The sequence below is a fragment of the Daphnia pulicaria genome, chromosome 4 (genome assembly GCF_021234035.1).
Source record: "Daphnia pulicaria isolate SC F1-1A chromosome 4, SC_F0-13Bv2, whole genome shotgun sequence".
Classification (NCBI taxonomy): Eukaryota; Metazoa; Arthropoda; class Branchiopoda; order Diplostraca; family Daphniidae; genus Daphnia; species Daphnia pulicaria.
In genome coordinates, this window is record NC_060916.1 from 3,267,778 (window position 1) to 3,290,669 (window position 22,892).

At 37.1% G+C, this 22,892-nt stretch overlaps 4 protein-coding genes across 10 annotated transcripts; 3 read left to right on the forward strand and 1 right to left on the reverse strand.

The window, feature by feature from the left end:
* The first annotated feature begins 6,808 nt into the window (after positions 1 to 6,808).
* On the forward strand, positions 6,809 to 8,699 carry LOC124335772 (zinc metalloproteinase nas-13-like). 2 transcript variants are annotated; one of them, XM_046789222.1, is made up of 9 exons: positions 6,809 to 6,923; positions 6,986 to 7,056; positions 7,163 to 7,238; positions 7,338 to 7,458; positions 7,568 to 7,764; positions 8,108 to 8,176; positions 8,255 to 8,361; positions 8,456 to 8,506; positions 8,572 to 8,699. In XM_046789222.1, the coding sequence occupies exons 1-9, from the start codon at positions 6,857 to 6,859 to the stop codon at positions 8,578 to 8,580; spliced, it is 768 nt and encodes a 255-aa protein (XP_046645178.1). In that variant the 5' UTR covers positions 6,809 to 6,856; the 3' UTR covers positions 8,581 to 8,699. The 2 variants fall into 2 exon arrangements, with proteins under 2 accessions (XP_046645178.1, XP_046645180.1); XM_046789224.1 differs by having other exon boundaries at positions 8,575 to 8,699.
* A 413-nt stretch (positions 8,700 to 9,112) lies between these two features.
* LOC124335770 (CUB and sushi domain-containing protein 3-like) lies at positions 9,113 to 13,508 on the reverse strand. Of its 5 annotated transcripts, XM_046789217.1 has the most exons (14): positions 12,718 to 13,508; positions 12,516 to 12,617; positions 12,048 to 12,436; positions 11,851 to 11,978; positions 11,527 to 11,770; positions 11,234 to 11,403; positions 11,048 to 11,156; positions 10,758 to 10,963; positions 10,503 to 10,655; positions 10,403 to 10,433; positions 10,036 to 10,328; positions 9,796 to 9,957; positions 9,506 to 9,688; positions 9,113 to 9,436 (listed from the first exon to the last, which is right to left on the reverse strand). In XM_046789217.1, the coding sequence occupies exons 4-14, from the start codon at positions 11,878 to 11,880 to the stop codon at positions 9,272 to 9,274; spliced, it is 1,746 nt and encodes a 581-aa protein (XP_046645173.1). In that variant the 5' UTR covers positions 11,881 to 11,978; positions 12,048 to 12,436; positions 12,516 to 12,617; positions 12,718 to 13,508; the 3' UTR covers positions 9,113 to 9,271. The 5 variants fall into 5 exon arrangements, with proteins under 5 accessions (XP_046645173.1, XP_046645174.1, XP_046645176.1 ...); XM_046789220.1 differs by lacking the exon at positions 9,113 to 9,436 and having other exon boundaries at positions 9,651 to 9,745; positions 9,805 to 9,957; XM_046789219.1 differs by lacking the exon at positions 9,113 to 9,436 and having other exon boundaries at positions 9,651 to 9,755; positions 9,805 to 9,957.
* A 1,242-nt stretch (positions 13,509 to 14,750) lies between these two features.
* Positions 14,751 to 18,710, forward strand: LOC124338551. Its single transcript, XM_046792645.1, has 14 exons — positions 14,751 to 15,219; positions 15,366 to 15,464; positions 15,552 to 15,943; positions 16,022 to 16,150; positions 16,226 to 16,472; positions 16,592 to 16,764; positions 16,829 to 16,934; positions 17,035 to 17,240; positions 17,304 to 17,465; positions 17,535 to 17,568; positions 17,694 to 17,878; positions 17,961 to 18,122; positions 18,194 to 18,376; positions 18,458 to 18,710. Exons 1-14 carry the CDS (start codon positions 14,871 to 14,873, stop codon positions 18,620 to 18,622), a joined length of 2,592 nt encoding a protein of 863 aa, XP_046648601.1. The 5' UTR covers positions 14,751 to 14,870; the 3' UTR covers positions 18,623 to 18,710.
* Positions 18,711 to 18,810: 100 nt separating this feature from the next.
* LOC124338550 (tolloid-like protein 2) lies at positions 18,811 to 22,834 on the forward strand. Of its 2 annotated transcripts, none has more exons than XM_046792643.1 (13): positions 18,811 to 19,467; positions 19,551 to 19,655; positions 19,732 to 20,258; positions 20,350 to 20,608; positions 20,716 to 20,876; positions 20,960 to 21,068; positions 21,177 to 21,379; positions 21,451 to 21,603; positions 21,668 to 21,698; positions 21,799 to 21,992; positions 22,086 to 22,253; positions 22,327 to 22,509; positions 22,591 to 22,834. In XM_046792643.1, the coding sequence occupies exons 1-13, from the start codon at positions 19,125 to 19,127 to the stop codon at positions 22,753 to 22,755; spliced, it is 2,601 nt and encodes an 866-aa protein (XP_046648599.1). In that variant the 5' UTR covers positions 18,811 to 19,124; the 3' UTR covers positions 22,756 to 22,834. The 2 variants fall into 2 exon arrangements, with proteins under 2 accessions (XP_046648599.1, XP_046648600.1); XM_046792644.1 differs by having other exon boundaries at positions 20,350 to 20,596.
* Positions 22,835 to 22,892: the final 58 nt, after the last annotated feature.

Here is a 22,892-nt window from a genome sequence, read left to right on the forward strand (position 1 = left end):
AAAAATTAATAGAAATTTGATTATATCGCGAAATGCACCAATCGATGCGGTAGATTCTTCGGCAGGAACTGGTCCAACCAAAGTCAGACAAAGCAAGGCGCCCAGATAGCACACTGCAGTCCCATAGACGCACAAAACACGTCACTTTGAGACGTCTGAGATGTACTTGGCAAATAGCAGATTCCCAAGTTTACATTCCTAGGACGTCTTTTACGTATGGCCAATGTCCGCTTCGTCGAGATCTCATAGCGGTCCTTATCCCGTCTCATTGGATGGACTTTAGACGTACTTGGGATGGAAAAAGGATCTCAAGAAGTCATTAATAATAAATCTTTTTGTGGACTCTGAATTTCGTTCCTTTTTTCTTTACTCTTCTTTTTCTTATGAGTGATTGCTGTGCCGACATTTTTTCACGAACGCTGATCCGGATATCCGGACACAGTTTATTTGTCAAAGTATGTAGAGTGTTACCAGGCAAACATTATAAATCGACTGCATACGAACAGAATAGTTGAAGAAGTAATGGAACCTGAGCCGGGGATCGAACCCGGAACGTCGTGGTGAAAAGCCAGTACTATACAGATGGGCCACGAATTCAAGTTTATCTTCTGAATATAAAGCTAATAATAAGATTTTAGAATCAAACTTTGCCGCGAAAAGACAAAGACAGTTTCTCCGAAATTTTCTAAGTGTCGAGAAGGAGCCAAAAAATAAAAACGGGACGCATCAGAGACTTCTACGAGAGGAAGTAAAATATGACGTATCCGACAAGATGAAAATGAGTAACGTGTTCAAATAAGGGCTCGCAATGGGACATATTAGAGATTCCCCTGTGCCCACCGCACCATCCGCACGGCTTTGGTCCCGCCTTGGGACAAGAATTCCTATCTGGGCGGGTACTTGTAAAAGACATAATCTACCCTCAACTGCAATTCGCGATGTAATCAAATGCAAAAAAAGATCACGAACTATAGTAGGCCGATAATTCGAAAACTTTTTAAACTAGCCGTAGATATGTGATCTTCAACCTCTCTGTATTCGCAGAAACAAAGGCTCAACCCACAAAAAATGTAGCTCTCATCTCCTAGCTACCTTATGCCTGGGCTACACTAGAGCTTTTTTAAGCGTTACTTAAATTGTTTTCAGTTTCAGTAATAACGGCATTTTCACGACGGAAAACTAGTTGCATTCCACAAAACGCTTGTTAAAACCGAAAACATTTTACGAATCGCTTCAAAAGCTCTAATTTAGCACAGGCTTAAAATGGTGGCCTATCAGAAGTACTAAAAACTTTAAGGCCAACGTTTTATGAGTTTAATAAGCATATAAAACCTTGGCTTTAAAAATCATAATTTTACTCATTTTTTTGTCAAACCCTATGGTTTTATCTAACTGTGGTGATAACCTGTTCATGCTCTTTTCTTCCTACACGCGTCCTCGTGTTGATTGCACTTCACCTATAGTATCCAGTATCCTGCACAAAAACTAGAACAGCGATTTTTCTGTCCTAAACCAAAGCACCTACCGGCTGGTCGGATAAATGGAAGTTTTTTTTTTTAGAAAAGATGCTCTAGGCTGAAGAAACTCATTCATTTTCCAGAGCAAGAAAAAATGAATTTGGTAAAAAACGGATAATTAGGGGAGACCAGGGTTATTTGGGACAGGGGCTGGATGGGACATTGCATTTTGAGCCGTAAATTTTTGTAAATCATTTTTTACCATAGGGGGAGACTGGGGCTAGTTGGCCTAGGGGTTGGTCGCTCTTTTCTGATTTATTTAATGAACATTGAAATTGAGCTAATTTCAGGATAGCCGTATCGTGTAGTTTGATAATTACAATGTTTTGACCTATGTACTGTATACCTGCTGTAAAAAAATATAGATTTTAAGGGGGAAACCGAATGTTTGACTAACTTCTAACTTTTTTTTACGCTATTAATTTTTCTCCCACGTATTGGGTAATTAACTAATATATGATCTTTTGCAGGCCGAAAGCTTATTGTCTTGTCTAAACTTTGTGTATTTTGGTTTTCTATTTAAAGGTGCAAAACTATTTCATTTTTAAATATGAAGCCGAATACCTACCATGGGGTTAGTCGGCCATTTATTTTTGGGGCAAGTTGCCTCATTTACTTAACATTGTCTGCTAGCTGGGGCAAGTTGACCAATTATTTTCGTCAGCTTTTACTTTTCTCTTGACGGTTAACTTGCCCCTGGTAGCGGTGGCGACTTTCCCTAAAAGCAAAGTGATAAACCACTCAATACTACTATATATTTAAAACTTTTACGTATTTTTTTACGCTACATTTTAGCCAAGATAATAAGCTTTAATTTAAAATTAAAAATTTTACTATCCCGGTCTCCCCTACACATCTTAAGCACTCTAGGCTACGTCTCACCTTGAAACGAGGTTGTCTGGAATGCTGAAAAGGTGTTTTTCCAATTTTAATTAAGTTTTATTTTTCTTCGAGACGGGGGAATTAAAAAATTTAGGTTTACGACGAATAGAGTACAAATCTTTTTGTGTTTTACGATGGCAACCCATCTAATAACGACAGGAGGAAGATGACCGCCTTTGTCATCTTCTCGATCACCAACAAAATGTTGGTAGGGGAGAGTGGGACTAGAATGCCCAGGGACAAGTCGCTCTTTTCTCGTTATGTAGCAAGAATTAAGTTTTAAAATGTAAGCTTTTTACCATGTGTGCATTATCATCTTGCGCACTAATATTTGAAATTTCAACAATATTTTTTTATTTTAGTAGTCGTTCTGAAGATTAAAAAATAAAATCACTTTTTGACTTTCCTGATGTAAGATTTTTCGAAAAAAAATTTCAAAATTGTTTCTTTTGAAAGTAATTATAAAAATATTAAAAAATACAAACGAAATAGAGAGCTTTGTTTTCTATCAATTCTATGTAGAGGCGTAAAAAAACAAAAATATTAAAGTGGCTTAAAATATATTTTTTGGTTAGACGACTTTGTTTGGGCAAGTCACAGCCTCTTTAAAACGCTGTACGCTGATTGGCCATTTTGGACACAAATGAGATTTCGAGAAGTGGCAACGCAGGATGTCCAACAACTCTATTGGGACATTCTTGATTTCGTTTTATCACTTTTATGGTGCTTGAATAGTAAATAATAAAAATTTCAATAAATACATTCAATATAAAAGAATTTTTGCTCTTATTTTTAAGACCAAAATATTTCAAAAGTAATATTAATGGAGGGAACCCGCCACCCGGACCACTCTTCACTACATTTAAAACAACCTGTGACGACAATGAATTTTACTGGAACGTGCCCAAGGTACGAAATCGTTGTTCGTATATTGGTGTAGCCGTTCTCAATTGAAATTGGCGTATCCGCTGCCCACAAAACAAATATCCTCACGAAATGCAAACATTACTACGAAGGAACCAGCGGGACCATAAAAAGCCCAAACTATTCAATGCGCTATCCCCATCTGACGGACTGTCGCTGGACTATCGGCGTGAAACCGGGATCAAAAGTCCGGCTGCTTTTTGCGTTCTTCGAGATGCAAGAGGGCTCGAATTTAAAAATTTTAAGTGTGGTTTGAAAATAATTTGAGTCTAAATATTGTGAAATATAATTTAATATTCAATAAAATATAGGTTTAAGATGGAATTACTGTCCATTCAAAACTTTTATTTGAAAAATCGATCCGTTCTGACAATTTTTGTTGTTAAATCCTCGACTAATTAATCAAGTAGAATGGCTATAGGTTTAAGTCAGACGGGGATTTCTTACCCCGATTTTCTTGCCGTCTATTCATCCTTTTGACATTTCTTCATTTCGTGAAATTACTGTCATTGTGGAAATTTTTTAACCGCTCCCAAAATTTTAATGCTGCCGCTACCATCCTTTTACACGAAACGAGCATATTATCTAAAAATACATATGGCTGGTATTAAGAATAAATTACTCTGCACGATCCCTTATTTAAACGAGGAAAGCGTTGTATTTTTAACAATATAGGCTACCTTCTCAAAAATGCATTGGATAGAAAACATGACAGAACTACAAGTTAGCTTATTTATAGCTTGATTGACAAATTAGAGTGGAATGAGGGAGGGATGAGACAAGCCACAACACCAGGAAGAGCCTTCTCCATCTTGACTAATGAACTGATAATGCTATAGTTTGTGCTGCGCATCGCTAAAAAAATTCGTTCATTTATTTTGCTTCGTCTCTTTTTGTCTTTTTTCTTCCCCAAAAAGTAATGGCCTTCATCAGTTTAAAGGGTTTAGATTTGCCAAAATCAGCTTGAGATTCGTTCTCGTCGGTCGATGAAGCCGGGAATCCGCTGGGAAAGTTTGGACTCCTATTGAGCCGGAATGAACTGCTGCGGAGACTGTCAGGTTTAATATTTGGAGCATCTTCGACGTTAAATGAAGAGAATCCATCTGTAATGGGACGTAATAAATCGTCGTGGCTAATCTCGGTGATGATGGCGGCGGGTGATGTTTTGGTTTTGAAAGGAGAGCAGTTGAATTCGCTTAATATTCGTGTTTTGGTCCAGGGCTGGTCGAAAACCAGAATTTTGCACATTAGCTTATCTCCTTGGGATCCTTCGAGCTCCAGAGTTAGTTTGTAATTTTTCCCAGCCACTGTTTGCGATTCGGCCATAACTATGTTGACCAATGTGACTGGGTCGGAATTAATTTTCGACGATATAGCGGACGTGGCGAATTCGGCAATCTCTCTGACCTGCTCGTTGTTCACATTCATTGGCATGAATCCACCGATTGGAACTGGTCTTTTATTAGATCGTGTTGAGCTACCGGGAATCTCCCGTTTATTGGTGGGCACAGAATCCTCTGCTACAATCGCCGGCAAAAATGGCTCGATCGGGCGGGGGTCATTTAAAGTCATCTCTCCATCAATGATGACGGACGGTGATTTGGTTTTGATCGGCAAGCAATTTGAGTTGCTCAGAATGCGCGTGTTCGTCCAAGGCTGATCAAAAACCACAATTTCGCAGATTCGAGTTTCGCCGTCCGATCCCTCTAGTTCCAAAATCAATTTGTAGTTCCTGCCGGCCACAGCTTCCGATTCAGCTTTGACAATATTGACCAGGGCGATGGGACCCGAGTTTAAATTGATTGACACAGCAGCAGCAGCAAATCGGGCAATCTCCTTGACTTTAGCGTCGTTCACGTCAATGGGCGAGTATCCGCCTTGGAGTGGTGCTGACACGTTAGGAATAATTTTGTCAGCTGATGAAGTTACGCCGATGGATTTATTATCAATCGGGAAACAAACAGACGTCCACGACTTAACCAGCGATTGGTCGAAAACCACAACTTCACATCGGAGATTTTTTTCGTCAGCTCCGTCCACTTCCAGAGTCAATTTAAAGTTGACGGCTCCGATTCCCACTTGCGATTCCGCTTTCAGGATTTTGATCAATCGGAAAGGCCCAGCGTTGCTGCTGGCCGAGATCGCCGTAGTTGCAAAGTCGGCAATTTCCCTGACTTCCGAGTCATTCACATCAATCGGCGAGAATTCTCCGAGCAGGGTAGGGCTTAAATCCGTTCGAATCGGAGGGTCACGAATTTCACGTTTATGATGCGAAGCACCTCTCACACTGATAGACGAAATTCGATCGGCGATTGGAAGTAACATTCGAGGAATTTTAAAGTTAGTCAATGAAAAAGAGTTTGCGCTATTACTGATGGTCACAATAATGACGAAAACCAAAAAACATGTAGTGGAGAACAGTTTGAACAACATGTTTAATTTGAATCGACTGCTGCTGTATAACCATCACTTATCGAAACAACTGACGAGGAGAGTTTGTGGAGTAGCGAATGTAGAGAACATGGTGAATGCGACCGGCCTTTTATAGGATTGGTCCATCGCAAACATGACATTTTATAATGATGGCTGGGAAAAAAACCGGAGTCGTCATTATGTTGTCACGGACGCTATGCATGTTTCAATCACTTCCTAAATCGTGTAGCTGCCGATAGAAACTTCAATATACCCAGCAGTCGAGGGGATAAAATGAAAAAAAAAAAAAGATAACACGAACCAATCAAATGTGTGTTGTCGATTGTTATTTTCAATTTCACTAAATTTCTAATCAAGTTTTGAACTTTTCCAGTGTTACAGAAGAAAGGAGAAAAATCAGTCTGATATAATGTTTAGCGCTTAGACGGGATAAAAAAATAACTAATCTGTAGCTTTCCTTTTTCGATTTCTCCAAATTCCTGTGTATAGCTACAAGAATTTCAAGTTTTCGATCGGGAGAGATAATGAAAGGAAAAAATTCGTCGGTAGCAAGTGAAAACTAGTCAAAGAAGAATATTTGTGCTATCATAATAAATATAGCTAGCAAACTTAAATTTACTCAACTAGGCCTACTGTGCCCCTATAAATAATACAGTAGAGGATGAGCAAGTATAGGGAACAGTTCCATCCGGAAAATAGTATAATTATACTGTACAGCGCAACGACGAAGGCATGAAGAGAATAAACCACAATTAATTCTAGGATTGAAACAGTTTCTAGCTCACTAGCTGTCTAGATTAACATTTACGACATGTACTTCATGACATCCGTGAACAATTTTTTATTTATAACTCGCCTGCAAACACATCTGACAGCAACAAAGATTACAAATAATACACTTGACATTTTTTAACCTTGTCACTGTCAGCCTGGTCTATTTGTACTTTCTAAATGTAAAGTCCTAAGTCTTAATAGCATTTGATCAAATATAGGATAGATAAGATAAAAAAAACTATTGTATACATCTATAGGCTAAGCACGATCAATTGATCAGTCGTGATATAAAGTTCCAAACAACGTATTTTATTCTAAAAAACAAAATGTTGCGTTCAAGTACCATAATTATTCTTTACTTTGTGATTGCCTTAGGATTGGCAAACCCCATAAGTAAGTGGAACAAATTTAAAAAAAAAATGGAAACTGGAATTTTTACAACTGAAAATATATAGATAAGGCCGCACAGAATTGGGACCCAGAAATCAATCCGGATCTATTCGAAGGAGATATCTTCGGTATCGAGGTAAATTTTAGTCTATTCATAGAATAAATAAGTGGCAACAGAATATGTCATCTGGAATGTCTCAAATATAAAAATAAAATACCATAAACGTTTTTTGCATTTTAAGTCGAAAAATGCTGTAAGAGACCCTGCTCTGCTTTGGCCTGGAGGCATTGTTTATTACACCATAGACACCGGCTTCAGTAAGTCCTTCACTATGTATATAGCAAAAACTATATTATTAGGTGTTTATTTATTTCTGCCTTTCATTTTAATTCGATTATTTATTTTCATTTTTACAGCTGCTGAGGAACTTGCCACGCTTGCAGACGCTTTCGCCCAGTACGAAGCCAACTCATGCATCCGATTCATCGTCAGGAACAAAGAGAAAGATTACGTAATCGTTCAGAAAACTGGTGGAGGGTAAAATTCGTATCCCCTTCCTTTGCAATGCCAAACTATATAGGCCTAGTTGGTGTAGTTTAACCTGGGTTTAACCCATACTGTTTCATTTTATTATATTTTTTTACAGATGTTACAGCTCTGTTGGCATGGTCGGAGGATCTCAAACTCTTTCACTCGACTCGAATTGTTTCCGTTGCACAGAAACTGGATGTTTGTCTGGCACGCCTATCCACGAGTTCCTGCACGCACTCGGTTTTTACCACGAGCAGAGCCGCACGGATCGCGATGATTACGTCACAATCAACTATGAAAACATTCAGCCAGGTATACAAATGAAGTATCCTGTTAATATTATTGGGTTAACGTACGCAAAAATATTTCTTAAATGTTTTGAGGGCATTTCGTATAGCTTTCTTTGTCCTTATCTTATACTTTAATTTCAGACGTCTATAAACAAGATCTAATCTTGACACATAGGCCTATACGATAATAATATACAAAGCTAAATGTAAAATGTCTAGAAATATTTTAGTAATAGAATAAGAATAGTATACGCGGATCAGTCGCATTATGTTGTTGAAAGACGATGCGAAATATTTGTGTTCAAAATATTTCTTTCAATAACTAGGCTAATTTATTGCTCTCGTTATTTCTTTGCGCAAGAAAGGATATGAAAGTAACTTTGATAGCTACAGCCAAGATGTAATTCAGCACTTGGGAGCTCCCTATGACTACGGTAAAAAATATTCATAGCTTTGAATATATTTTTGAAACCGACGTTTTCATATTTTAAAAAACACATGGCATAAAACAGGATCTGTCATGCACTACGGAGCGTATGGTTTTGCTGTCGATCCAACAATCCCAACAATTATTGTACCTGATGGTGTCTCGATCGGCCAGAGAGTGGGTTTCAGCGAGGTAATTTTTTTAATATTTCTAATATTTGCACGTGTGAGAGAATATTTTGCATATACAAGATACACTTATTGACACTTTTATACCCCAATGATAGGTTGATTTATTCAAGCTGAACGCCCTCTACGAATGCCCAGCTAAAAAACAGGTATAGCCTACATTGTATTTTAATGGCTACTTATTACTTTATTTGCTATTGTTTATATGTTCAAGCAGATTTAACAGCTGCTAGGAAGCGAACGTATATCAAAAACGGCATTTGGACATATAATCTGTATTCTTGAGTAAAAGATTTATTATTACTTTAAACATTTCAAAATAAACATGATTACAAGTTGCAACTGAAAACGTCCTTGTTTATTCCCTTAAAAAATGCCTCAAAAAGAACTTTGAAACTTGAGACTATAGGCTTATAGACTCGCTGGCTGATGGCAGGGCTGGAGGATAATCAGCAGCGGTTGAATTAAATTTATAAGCACTACGAGATAATCATTGGATGAATTTCTTTCTTATAACTTTCCGTTTCATTGGAATATCCTGGTTGATTGAACCCTGGTCTATAGATACCACTCCAAATTCCTTCCCTTTTATGTCAGAATTTTACACCTCGATCAAGATCGAGGGACTGAGATCCGGCAGGCAGTGGACGGTGGATCAAGTCTTTCGGCCGGGCATTTAAATTGCCATATTATTAGGCAGCCTAGCCTATACTATCAAGCAGAACTTTGGACCGAAAGCGAAATTCATCCTGGAGTAACTTGAAACCAATATTTTCTTATATTCCGGATTAAACAAGAATACACACTACAGGTACGATCATTATGGCAGTCCCAAAGGTTCAAAGGACGAAACCAACTCATTATCCAATTATTAACCATCAACAATTGGATTCATTTCTCAACAAAGTCAAAACTCAGACGGACGAATAGACATTAAAAAAACCCGGAAAAGAAATTTCGCCGTCTGATGTAAATCGAATCAATATTTTGTTGGTTGTAGAATCGACTTGGAAAGGGGTTTTGACCGATCCTGATTTTTCAAACAACAGATTTGAATATACAGTCGGCCCATCGTACACCTATGATTTGAAAGAAAAAAATGCTAAATTGTTTTACCTTAAATAATTTGCCAATATAAAATCGCTTACGTAAAGGAAATCCGCTCCCTCTTGAGTTTCAAAGAATGCAAAAAGTAACCGGACTTTTGAGCTTGGGTCTACTTCGATGCTCCAGCGACAGTCGGTTACGTTTGGATAAAGCAGTGGATAGTTTGGACTTTTTATTATTCCATTGGGTTCTTCAAATTTGTGGTTGCACTGCGGTGTAGAAATCTGTATAGGACAGCAATATAGCAATTCCGGTTTATAAATTTTACTGAGGTACTAGCCCTATAGCATACTTAAACTCGAATAATTAAACTCGAGCGATTAGTTCATACTTTGGAAACCTTCAAAGAAGATACGAAGTTACTTCGAACAACTGGTGCCTTAGAACGAACCATCATCTTGTTGGAGATCGAATAAATATTTTTCCCCCGCTGTTCATTAAACGTTTCGCTATCATACAGCACAGTGCCCGACGAGCTCCACCCATCGTATACCTTTGAGATTACATTTTCACCAGAAATTTACTTTTGGATCTCTATAATAAAATAAAAGGATAGAGATAGAAAACTTGCGAGTATGCTGGGCGGTGGATCATTTCGTGGAGGCAACATAGTAGTTGAGGATGTTGTCGTTATTTGATGGTCATAATAATTGTTTGCATAATCGTCGTCACTGGACAGTTCACTTCTTGACGCAGCGCCAAGTTCTTGAGACGACGAGAGAAGCGCAGAGTTACTCATTGTTAGCAGGATGGTATCTTCGTTCTGCCTTGCATCGATGAACCAATAGCAGTCAGAAATATTGGTGTTGAGCAAATAATTTGGAGTTGAAATGATCCCTTCGCCGTTAATATAACCACCACAGTCTAAGAAAAAGAATTGTAATAAATATTACGCAGCACGCAGCATACCAATTTAGTTAAGGAAAATTGACACGTACCTGGAACAAATGATTCATTTGTGCTTTTCATCTAAAAATTTTTAAAGAAAAATGTTCCATACGTTCTCTCGTTTCTAAAATAGCTATCACAAAAACCTACACTGGTGTAAAAAGCTGTAATTCCATAATTAGGGTAGTAGTAAGATGGGAATTCCACGTACAAGTCGTTGGATGAGGACCGCACAGAAAATGGCTTAACTGACCCACTGTACGATAACAAAAGAGGGCTTGTTGAATAGGGACCGTCGTAAATCTTGAAAAAAAAAAATCGAAAAATGTAGACGCCGTATACACAGCAGGCTGTTTTTTTAACGGTACTTTAATAATATATGTATATAAATAAATTGATATTTACATTGACGAAATGCTGATTTTCAAAAGTGACACATTTCTCAAATGCCAGCCAAATTTTATGATTGGGTTGTACGGATATTAAAACTGAATTTTTCCGAGCAGCATCAAAATCTCTCTCTGAGTGGATTTCGTTTGCGGGTTTAGGGAAAGTTATTGAAGAAAAACTACCACTCGAATTCGTGAAATGCTGGCATACGTTAGAGTAAGCTAAGAAGTAAGAGGAATAATTATGAAATTTAAAAAAAATATAGCTTTTACATTAAATTAGAATTTAAAGTAATTAAACTCAACTGCAACTGCTATATTCCTCGTCTGAGCCATTTACACAATCGTGTTGGCCATTGCAAACTAGTTCTTTTGGTATACACTGTCGCCCACATTTAAATCCGTCTTTACAAATCTGGGATAGATACGATTGCATAGAAATAAACAGATACGTAAGCGAACGCGTTAAATAATAATTTTTTTCTGACTTACATTCTGATCACAATAATTTTCGTCCCGGCCGGCGATACAGTTATTTTCTCCATTACACACATAAGCTGCAATCCTACCATGCTCCGACGATGCACAACCATGGTTGCAAATAAAATGTTTTTTTGGACACAACCAAGAATTATATGAATTTGATTCAAACGAAAAATTGGCTGTAAAAATTTTAAAAAATCATTTAAATAAAAATCATATTCCTGGGTCTCAATATCATTGTAAGGTTTTGATGAAGTGCCGAAAGTATAAAAGATCAACAAAATTTCTTTTAAAATTCAAACCTTCGTTTCCTCTTGTAAATACATTTGCTGAAATCATAGGGCCATTCCAAGTTTCCGTGTACTGAGAGCTCATATCAAATGTGTATTTGCGACACCTGTCCAGCGGCTTCCATTCTATTGGGCATGTCTGCGAATTAAATGGCAATACCACAGAGAATGTGTTTTCTTCATTAGCATCCTGCTTCAGACAACTCCGTGGTATCCTGACAGTACTATTTGACCTTTCAACGTCTGCAGATCCATCCTTTTCACGAAAAATGATTTAGAAATCAACCAGCAGCTAAATAGCATAATTAAAAGTATAAAACTTAAACCTTTTTATACCTGCAATATTTGTAAGTTTAAAGAAGTCATTTGGGGAGCGCAGCCAGAGTTATCCTTCCAATTGAGCTTCAATGAATTTGGATGTAGGGGACCAAAACATTCATCAGTGATTTGGAATCGTCACTTTGCTGTTTTCGATAAAGAATCCCTCAAATATCAATGAAATAAAAAATGTTACGTTCTTTGCATATCCGAACCTTAGGTGGAATGACAATTGTCGTGCGCAAAGTTTTTCCTCGAAGCGTCTGAAAATTTGGAATAACTTCGACGGCGTACGAGCGACACTGGGTGAGATTTTTGGCCAAAGAAAAGAAACAAGTATCTTTCTTTGCATTTGAAGACGGTGGGGACAGGACAAGAGAATACGTGTTTTGCGATTTCTTTTTTATGCACTTGTGTGGTACAGCCAAGGAAGTCTCAACTGGCGACTTGAATTCGTAACCGAGTTGATATAATCGGATCCAAACACCGGAACTGTATTTGTGACATTCCGTTGAGAGCGCGGGCCACATGATTTCAAGAGAATCATTGCTGGTAATGGAAGCAGAGATTACGGACGAATTATTGCTGGGATTGGATTCAAAATCTAATGCAAATCACACATTAAATTTAATTACTGGCGGATTATTCTACATGGTATGTGAAAAATTCAAGGATTTTAATACCAATGGTACTGATGTCGACCAAATGAGCTAAAGAACACTTGACTACTCCTTTGAGTTGGTCGACCATGTTCTTTCCTTGTTGAAGGCTTTCCGAGTAGTACCCTTTATATTTGTAAAAATTATTGCAAATTTATAAGAAAGGTGATATATGAATTATAGTAGCCTACATATCGGGTATTCCTTTTTTATGCTGTTAAATTACCTTTTGTTATTTGCGCAGAAGAGGGATTAGGTCTACTCCCAAGCGTATTCTCCGTATTCTTAATCCCACCAGCCCTTGAAGCTGATGAGAAAGTCGTAGTGTTTTGACGAATTGGTGTTGCTGAAAGAATCGATCTGACTGCCAGATCCTTTTCCAATATTGCCTTGATTGGAGCAAACAAATCGCTTGTTTGACTCGAAAGAGCTGTGACGATAGTTCGAATAGCCATTTCAATGGTTTCCATTCGGTTCTGTGGCAGTTGCCGGCATTCTGGCGTGATGCAAATGACGTCCTGATTTTCTGGCTGGATATTGGCTGATCTAGTGAGCACTACTACTAAATTAACGATTATGAATTGCAACTTCATGACTGCTGAATAAATTTCTTCTGCCTAATAAGAAATACGAAATTGCAAAAAAAAAATCGATTATTGTTTCTTCTTAAAGTTTTGAGTTCTTGCTGGACACAAGGTTGATTTGCAACTGTTCTTCATTTTCTAAATACAAGAAGCAGAAGATAGCGTGTAATTTTTTATCAGCACTCAAGTTACAGCTAGCCAATCATGTTTGCAACAAACTGTAGCTACTCATCTTTCAACATCATTCGGCTTTAATGCGCTTTTATGACATCAGAGAGCAGAAAATAAGAAAAAAAAACAATATTATTTCTAATGTGCACTCAATTTTGCCAGTTGCCTGTATGTGAGGACTATATAGCACTGCTGCTGTTAAATATTGGCGAAACATGTGAATGATTGGCTGATTCTGTTAACTTGATTTGATTTATCTCAGTCGTCTATATGTACCAGAGCGAGTAAAGTCCAAGATCACAGTCCAAGAAGTTCAGCAGATCTTTATTTCAATAAGTCTGAACTTGCTTATCTCCAGCAAGATCTCGAGGCTCCCCGATTTGTTTATTTACGGACAGAGAATTTTTTTTGCACTCTGACCCGCTGCACGTGTCGCGGGATTTGTGATGATGTGATTGTATTGAAAACATTTTTTATGCATTCGCTTCGTGGCGCTTGGTATAGGCCTATCGTATATATGGCTTTCAGCTATAAGGAGGTAATTTACTGAATTGTCACCGCAATGATGGTTAGACTGATTTATTGCATAATTTAATGGAAAATGTAATTCAATTAGTTGATGAGAATTCGGGTAAAAAGTATAGCGTTATAGGAAAGTCACACAAAGCCGGATTGCGACACTCTGACACCGAAGGCAATTTTTTTTTGAATAAAATATCGGTAGTTCGTCTAGCATAAGTAGTTTATTTTAAACTTCTATTATTCCTGAAAAGGTTTCCAAAAATGGAAAGAATACGCCGGTGTTAAATCAGCGCCCGTCCATTTCTACATGATGCTGAAAAAATCTTCGTTCAACCCGATTAGAATTCCGATTTCTTTCGAAGTTAAGGAAGTTAGGAAAGTTAACTGTGTTATACCATCTGTTAAGGGTAAGTGTCAATATTCTTTTGCCTTTAGAAACATGATGTAATGCGGTAAGCTTGCTCTTTAGCGATAAAATGTTGTGTGTGATTTGTACACACAATTCTATTAATTACTGGTGTTGTTTGCGAAAGACTTGAAAAAAAAAATACTATTGGAAGAATTCCGAAGAACCCAAAAGAAGTCTGACAACGGTAACCAACTCACAAATATTGGACTATGAGGATTAAATGAAAATTCATTTGTATATATTAGGCCTAATTAACTAAGATGCGAGAATTTCTCTCCAATATTTTTGCTATGCAAAAGGCGGCAAAAAGATTTTATACGAAAATTCACATTTTTTTTCGTTGTCCATTTTATTTCATCCAAGCAGGACTTTGGAACGAAAAGAAATTTTGTTTCGCGTTCAGAAGTAACTGGAAACCAATATAAGCTTATATATATTGTGGGCTGAACCGAGCAGAACCAAAAATGCTGTAGTGTTTTTATTTTGTTATTTATACATAAATATTATTTATCTGCTGTGTATATATGCTCTCAAGCAAGCATCATGCAGCATATTTACAAGCATATTTACACCAAGCCATACTAGTGACACTGCGACCTTACATCGAGCAAGAATTGGGGTCGCTGTTACAGTCTGCCTTTAGTCCGTGTTAAAAATAATTCAAAATTCAACATAAACAACACTGAATTTGTCATGGTGTGGTGCCGTTTCTTACTCATTCACTGGCTGATAGTGTTCGCTAGATCAGAAGTACAATCCGAAAATCACGAGGGACCAGCATCAACTGCGTCAGCTTTTTGCAGTGCAGAATGCAACCAGCAAATACAGAATCGATTGGAGACCATAGAATCCGCTGTTCGAACGATCGTTTCTGCTCTTTTGAGTACAAAAAACGATGTGCTTTCTTCAGTCACGGAGATATTACTGCAAGACCCATCAATATCCTCAATGGTGCCTGCTTTGAATTCTACAATTTTCTCTTCAACAGTAAGGAGCGAAAATTCTTCATTTTTTGAAAATGCTGGCTCTCCTGGTAAACAAGGTACCGAAAACGACTGGCAAAAAATAAACCCAAATTTTTTTTTAACTGTCATCCAAACCCTCCAACACTTGATGCAATAGATAAATATGGATAAATACCTATATAATGCTATAAATTCACGAATTTGCATCTATATTATATACCAGTTTTAGGAGGACACCAACCAGAAAACAGCAAAGCAGTTGAAAACCTCAAAGGAGTTGTGAAATGCTCACTAATAGCCTATCTAGACGTTGATATGATTGGTATTATCACAGAAGTCAGTCTGATCTTTCAGTCAAAAGGCAAATTTACCTGAAAGCCTTATTGGACATAAATATTACTCCTTTTAGATTTTAACTCTTATGCCAACCAGTCTACGCACGTAACAGCATCTCTAGCTAATGAGTCCCTTGAAATCAAATGGCCTTTATATTCGGCGGCGTGTCTCAAATTCAGTTCAGGTGTCTGGATTCGGATTTATCAGCAATCGACTGAAAACGATTACAAGTTGCAACCGGAAACTTCCTTATTCGTCCCTCAAAAATGCCTCAAAAAGAATTTTGAAACTTCGTACTCTATCGTTCTCTTGCCATTTTCTTCGAATGAGAAGAAAAATTCCTGTGCGTTTTCTTTAGCAAGAAATCTTATCCAGTGTCGCGTTTATGTCATTGAAGTTATTCCAAACTTCCAGTCGCTTCGAGGCAGCAAAACTCTGCGCACGGAAATTGTCGTTCCGCCAAAAGTAAATTTTTTGTTTTCTTTTTAATTATTATTTTTATTTACTACTGAAATTCCTATTATTCTATACCACCACATGAAGCGAATCAACGAGCCCAGCATGAAACCGTTAATAAGCGTTGTGGCCCATTCAAATTTCTTGATGTTGAATTGGGAAGACAATTCTGGATGCGCACCTCAGTTAACTTCCTTCAAGTTGACAATTTTTCCAGTAAAGGAAATAGGTTTCCTATTTTACTACTTGTTAATTTGGTATTAAAAATTTTTTTTAAATTTCCGTTAAAAGGATGGAATTGTAGAAGATGAAGGGACGAATACGACGGTAACAATCCCTCGCATTTGCCTGAAGCAATCTCCAAATGAAGACAATCTGTTCTCTCTGGTGCTACCCAATAACAAGCCAACATCATGTCCAATCGAGTGGAAACCATTGGACAGGTGTCGCAAATACAGACTGGATATGGTTTCTATCTATTCGGTCATTTGGAGTGGTCCTTCTTCTTCTTCGGACATATTTACAGTACAGCAAGAAGGTTTTAAATTAAATATTTTTAGCTAATTATAATGAAACATAATAAAACCACATTTTTATTAAAATAATCTACGCAACGTCGAATAATGATAAATTGGTAAAATATGTTTATTTCCACAGAAACAGTTAATTTTTCGACGCATTCAGCCGACGTAATTTGGAATTGTCCGAGACAACATTATTATTGCAAACATCAAAAACGTTCACGCTCCGGTTGTGTGCACATAAGGAATCACATTTGTGACGGGATTGATCATTGCAGTGGCAGGGACGAAACGTATTGTGATCTAAATGTATACCAATTAACCTATCATTTTAAAAATCTATGGAATAATATTTAATTCCATTCTAATTGAGGTATGCAACAACGGTGGATGGAGATGTGGACGACAATGCATACCGAAAGAATTAGTTTGCGATGGCAAATATGATTGTCTGGATGCTTCCGATGAAGTAAACTGCAGTACGTAAATATTATTACCCCGTATTACTAATATTTTTGCCCTCATGACGAAAATTGATTAGATAATGTGTTTTTTTTTATTTACGTCCGTGATTTTTAGGCCACGTTAATACGTGTGTTCAATTAACAAACCCATCGGGTAATTTTATTTCTCAACCGTTCCTTAAGCCTGCTGTCGATATCCATTGGGAAAGATTACCCGACGCTGTTCGGAAGTCGTCAGTATTGATCACAGTACAACCTAATCATCAAATTTGGCTGACGTTCGGCAAATTTGTCACTTTTGAAAATCAGAATTTTGTGAAAGTATCCTAATTACATTTTTATCGTTGGCATCATGTTCCATTCAATCGAACATTTCTGCTTCAGATTTATGACGGCCCCTTCTCGACAAGTCCTCTTCTATTTTCACACAGCGGATCAGTTAAGCCATCGTACTCAGTGCGGTCATCATCTAATGACTTATTTGTTGAATTTCCATCTTACTACGACACCAACATGGGGATTGAAGCTTTCTATGCCAGTGTAAAAGTAATTAATTTGACCAAAAAATTAATTTTTATTTTTATTCTTAAAATTTTGTGTTTGATTATATTGCAGAAAATAAATGGAACGGACAAGCCATTTGTTCCAGGTGTTTAATTTTTTTACAAATTATTTCCGATTTTAAAAATTCCGATTTTAAAAATTCCGATTTTAAAAACAATCATGCTATTAAAAAACTATCGATATACAATCTTCAGCCCTTTACTTTAACAGGCTGTGGGGGGTATATTTACGGTGAAGGTATCATTTCAACGCCAAATTATTTATCGTCAAGCGGTATCGTTGAATGTTTTTGGTTCGTCGAAACCAGGCAAAGTGAAGATACAATCCTAATGAGAAATAATTTTTCTGATATAAAGATAACTGCATTGTTGTCTCGAGCGCATCCCGAAATGATTGCAAGTTTATACATCGTTTTTTTTTCTTTATAAATTTGTTTTCTCTTATTAATTTTTGCATGTAAAAAAACTACATTAGTAGGTGTATGACGGATGGGACATGGATGGACCTGTGATATATAATGGAAAATCTTTTCACGTTCGAAACAAAACCATCGTCTATTCGATTAGCAATAAAATTCTTGTTCATTATAAACCACCAAAAGTAAAAGACGGTCATGTCTTCAACTGGAATGTCTCAAAAGTACAGTGTAAACTTGTATAATTACCATATGGAATTAAATTATTTCTATTCATTTTCTTGGTCACATACAGATATCGACACCACAGTGCAAAAACCACTTGGAAGGAACTACTGGGACCATAAAGAGTCCAAATTATCCGATGCTTTATCCTCATCTGACGGACTGTCGTTGGATCATCACCGTGAAACCGGAATCAAAAGTCCGATTACTTTTTGCTTTTCTTGAAACACAAGAGGGAGCGGATTTTATCTCTGTAAAATATAAATTGCACGTTTTTTCGTTATCTTTGAGTTGAAAAAACTAATCTGAATTCAATTTATATTCCCCTATATAGGTGTTTGATGGGCCGACTGTATATTCAGAAGTGCTGTTGGCTAAATCGGGGTCAGTTTCAGCTCCTTTCATTGTTAACGCTTCTTCAAATCAAATGTTAGTTAGGTTTACATCAGATGGTGACACATCCTTTCCTGGTTTTATTGCCGTTTACATATCTGTGTGATGTTAAATCTTATGGGGTTTTAAAAAAAAATAGATGGTGTTACATCATATAATTGGATATTTAAAAGAATAAAAAAATGTATGAGTAATTTTTTTTTAGGGTGAACGTACTAAATGAGTGAATAAGAAGAACACACTTGAAAGAACGTACCCGCAATAAGCGAAGAAAATACTTGATATTTTTTGTCAGAGTCCGCTTTATTTAGCATAGCATATACTAGCCTATATCAAGCAGGAACGAAAGCGATATTCATCCTGGAGTAACTTGAAACCAATGTTTTCTTATATTCCGGATAAAACAAGAAAATATCCTATACAGTGTGCATATGCAACTGTTTACATAAATATTATTTATCTGCAGTTGCCCTCCCAAATAAGCACCATTCAACATATTTGCACATGTTAATATCAGTGCCCCATCAGCCTTCCACTGAGCAGGAACCGGGGCTTCTTGAACAAGTGTTTAAAAACTTTAACAGCAAAATTAGAACACTGAATTTGCCATGGCGTGGTTTCGTTTCTGGCTCGTCCTTTTTTTGATAGTGTTCGTCAAGTCAGAGTTACAATCAGAAAATAATGAAGGGCCAAAATCGACCGCATCAGCTTTTTGCAGTGCAGAATGCAACCAGCAATTACAGAACCGATTGGAGACGATTGAAGCTGCGGTCCGGACAATCGTCTCTGCCGTTTCGAGTCAAACGGACGATCTGTTTGGTCCAATTAAAGAAATATTTCAGCTGGATCCATCAGTTAGATCAATCCTATCTTTAAATTTTACTACGTCATCAACTATTGCAAGTAGTCAAAATTCCACTTTCAAAACTAAATCTGTTCCTATTGCCCAAGGTAGCTAATTTTAAAATATCGTAAACTTTTAAAAAGCCCCAAAAGAAAAGGTATTTTAAATTGAAACGAATTCTGTACTTTAGGGAATTCGCAAGGAAATCAGCAACCAGAGAAATCCACCGCAGTTGACAATCTTAAAGGAGCTATTAAATGTTCGTTGGCTCATTTGGTGGACATCAATACAATCGGTAATGTAGTACTTAGCAATCGTTTTTTTTTTTAATTCAACGAAACTTTAAAAATAAATCTGTATGTTTTTTGCAGATTTTAACTCGCGTCTGAACAAGTCTTCCGAAATTTCAGCTTCTTTAACCAACGATTCCCTTGAACTAATATGGTCTATATTCTCCACGGAGTGCCTGAAATTCAGTTCAGGTGTCTGGATTCGGGTTTATCAGCAAGCACCTGAAAGCGGTTACAAGTTGCAACCGGAAACGTCCTTGTACGTCCCTCAAAAATGCCTCAAAAAGAAATCGAAAGCTTCGTATTTTATCGTTCTCTCGCCATCGTCTTTAAAGGGAAAGAAAATGTCCTGTGCCTTTTATTTGACAAGGCATCTTACCCCGTGTCTTGCTTATGTCGTTGAAATTATTCCAAACTTCCAGTCACTTCGAGGCGAAACTCTGCGCACGGAAATTATTGTTCCGCCTAATATGAAGAGAAGTGACGAGTCCCATTTTAAACCACTCATAAGTGTTGCAGCTCAATCCACTTCGTTATTGACGTTGAATTGGGAAGACAATTCTGGATGCGCAGAGCAATTAACTTCTTTCACTTTAAAAATCTTTCAAGTACGTGACTAGGAAATAGTTTAATAGTGATTCAAATTTAAGTCGTTCATTGTTGTGTTCAAATTGTGTCTTTTTTCACCACTTCAAAAAGGATGGAATTGTAAATGAGGTTGAAAGACCGAACATGACAGTTACGATTCCTCGCAGCTGCCTGAAGCGATCAACAAATGAAGAAAATCTGTTTTCGCTGGTGTTGCCCGCTAAGCCCGCTAATCAGTTAACGTGCCCAATAGAGTGGAAACCCTTGGACAGGTGTCGTAAATACACGATTGGCATGAACTCTCAGTATTCAGCTACTTGGAATGGTCCTTCTTCATCTTTGGACATATTTACAGAAGGTTTGAACGGTGGTTACTATATTTATAATAAGGCAGTTGTCTAATGTGTTGTGCAATTTAATGTAAATTTGTACTGTATATATAATGTGTGCTGGTACTGATGCATCATTATTTATTAGTCGTTATTGAACCCACGACGGATTTAAGCAATGTTGTTTGGAGATGTCCCAAACAACATTATTATTGCAATGATTACGAACGTGGATGTGTGCACACAAACTATTACATTTGCGACGGACAATATCATTGTGAAATGGACGAAAACTATTGCGATCAAACTGTAAGCCCGTCGACTGAAAATAATTATTGTAGACAACAACATTTTTGTACTTTAAAATTTTTTTCTCAATTCTATCATTTCAGTTATGTGTCAAAGACGATGGATTTAAATGTGGACGACAGTGCGTACCGAAAGAATTAGTTTGCGATGGAAAATACGATTGTCTAGACGGATCCGATGAAGATGGCTGTAGTAAGAATTTGATAAGTTTATAGTAAACTTATAAACGACATCGTTCCTCACGTTTTACTCTTTTTTCTATAACATTTATTATTCACATTTCTTCCTCTATAAATACAGGTGTCAAGTGCGAGTATCTTACAAACCCATCGGGCCACTTTTCTTCGGATATATTTCCCAAACCTGCAGTCGATGTAATGCATCCGGAAAGAATTTTAGCTGCCGTTCGAAAAACGATTGTTTTGATATCAGTGCAACGCAGTCATCAAATTTGGCTATCATTCGATAGGTTTACCACTGTCAATAACACAGATTTTCTGAAAGTAAAAATTCCGTGAATTTAATTAAAATCATGTTGCAGTAATCTAGCATTTGGGGAGAAAAATTATTGCAGGTTTACGACGGCCCTTTCTCGACCAGCCCCCTTCTCTTATCCCACAGTGGATCAAAAAAACCGCCGTCAATACGATCATCCGCCAACGAATTGTTTTTAGAGATTCCCTCCTATTACGACACGAATTATGTAGTTGAAGGGTCCTATACAAGCGTAAGTTAGACAGTAACAGTTTTTAATGCATTGGTAAATAAATTTACTCTATAATAAATTTCAGGTCAACAGCACAGATGAACCTTTTAAGCCAGGTGGTTTGATGTTTCCCAATTTTACAACTAATTTAAACAGAGCAAGCTTGATTTTTCAAAAACACAGATTTGCATGTGCAACTTTTTTATATTGTGCTAGGCTGTGGGGGTTTTATGAATGCTGAAGGCACATTCTTTACTCCGAACTATTCATCCGACACCGACATCGTTGACTGTTTTTGGTTAATCGAAACGAGACAAATCGACGACTTAATCCTTCTTCAAAGAAACTACTCCGACCTAAAACACCCGATGGCTGCTTTGTTTTCTTCCCGGACTCATCCAGAAATGATTGCAAGTCATCGTTGCTTATTTATTAGATTAAATACGTTTCATGTAAATTAAGTATAGGTGCTCCATAACAAATAATCATAAGTGACAAAACAGGTATATGACGGATGGAGTACAGACGGCCTTGTCCTATACGACACGAAATACTCTAATACGCCTATTCCATACAAAAAGGTGATCTACTCTGTCAGCAATAAAATGATGATTCATTTTAAACCTCCGAGAATCCAAGAGAATCATGTATCTTACTGGAACGTCTCCAAAGTATAATTATTAGACCAATAGATTTATGTTTGAATAAAGAGGCAGATTAATCATTCTCTGCTCTTCTTTACAGATATCCACACCCCAATGCAAGAATTACTTAGAAGGAACTAGCGGAACTATAAAAAGCCCTAACTATCCAAAGGTGTATCCTAATCTGACGGACTGTCGCTGGACTATCAGTGTGACACCGGGATCAAAAGTCCGGTTACTTTTTGCATTCTTTGAAACACAAGAGGGAGCGGATTTTATTTCCGTAAGTTGGGTGTTAGTTTGGCAGAGTATTAATTGTTGGATTATTTAGGGTAAATAGTTTAATTTTTAATTTTTAATTTAGGTTTATGATGGATCAACGATAAACGAAAAGCTGCTGTTGACTGAATCGGGATCAGTACCTACCCCTTTTGTTGTTAATTCTTCGACTAATCAAGTGTTGGTCAGGTTTACATCAGATGGTGATACTTCCCTGTCTGGTTTTCTTGCCGTCTACTCATCTGTATGAAATTCATTCTTATACATGCATCTTTTTAAATTTGCGTGTATGTTGCAGTGGATATTAAATAATAAAATATGTACTTGTATACTTATATATTTTTGGAGTGACCAACCAGCAACAATAAGTGCTGTAGACTAAACTGC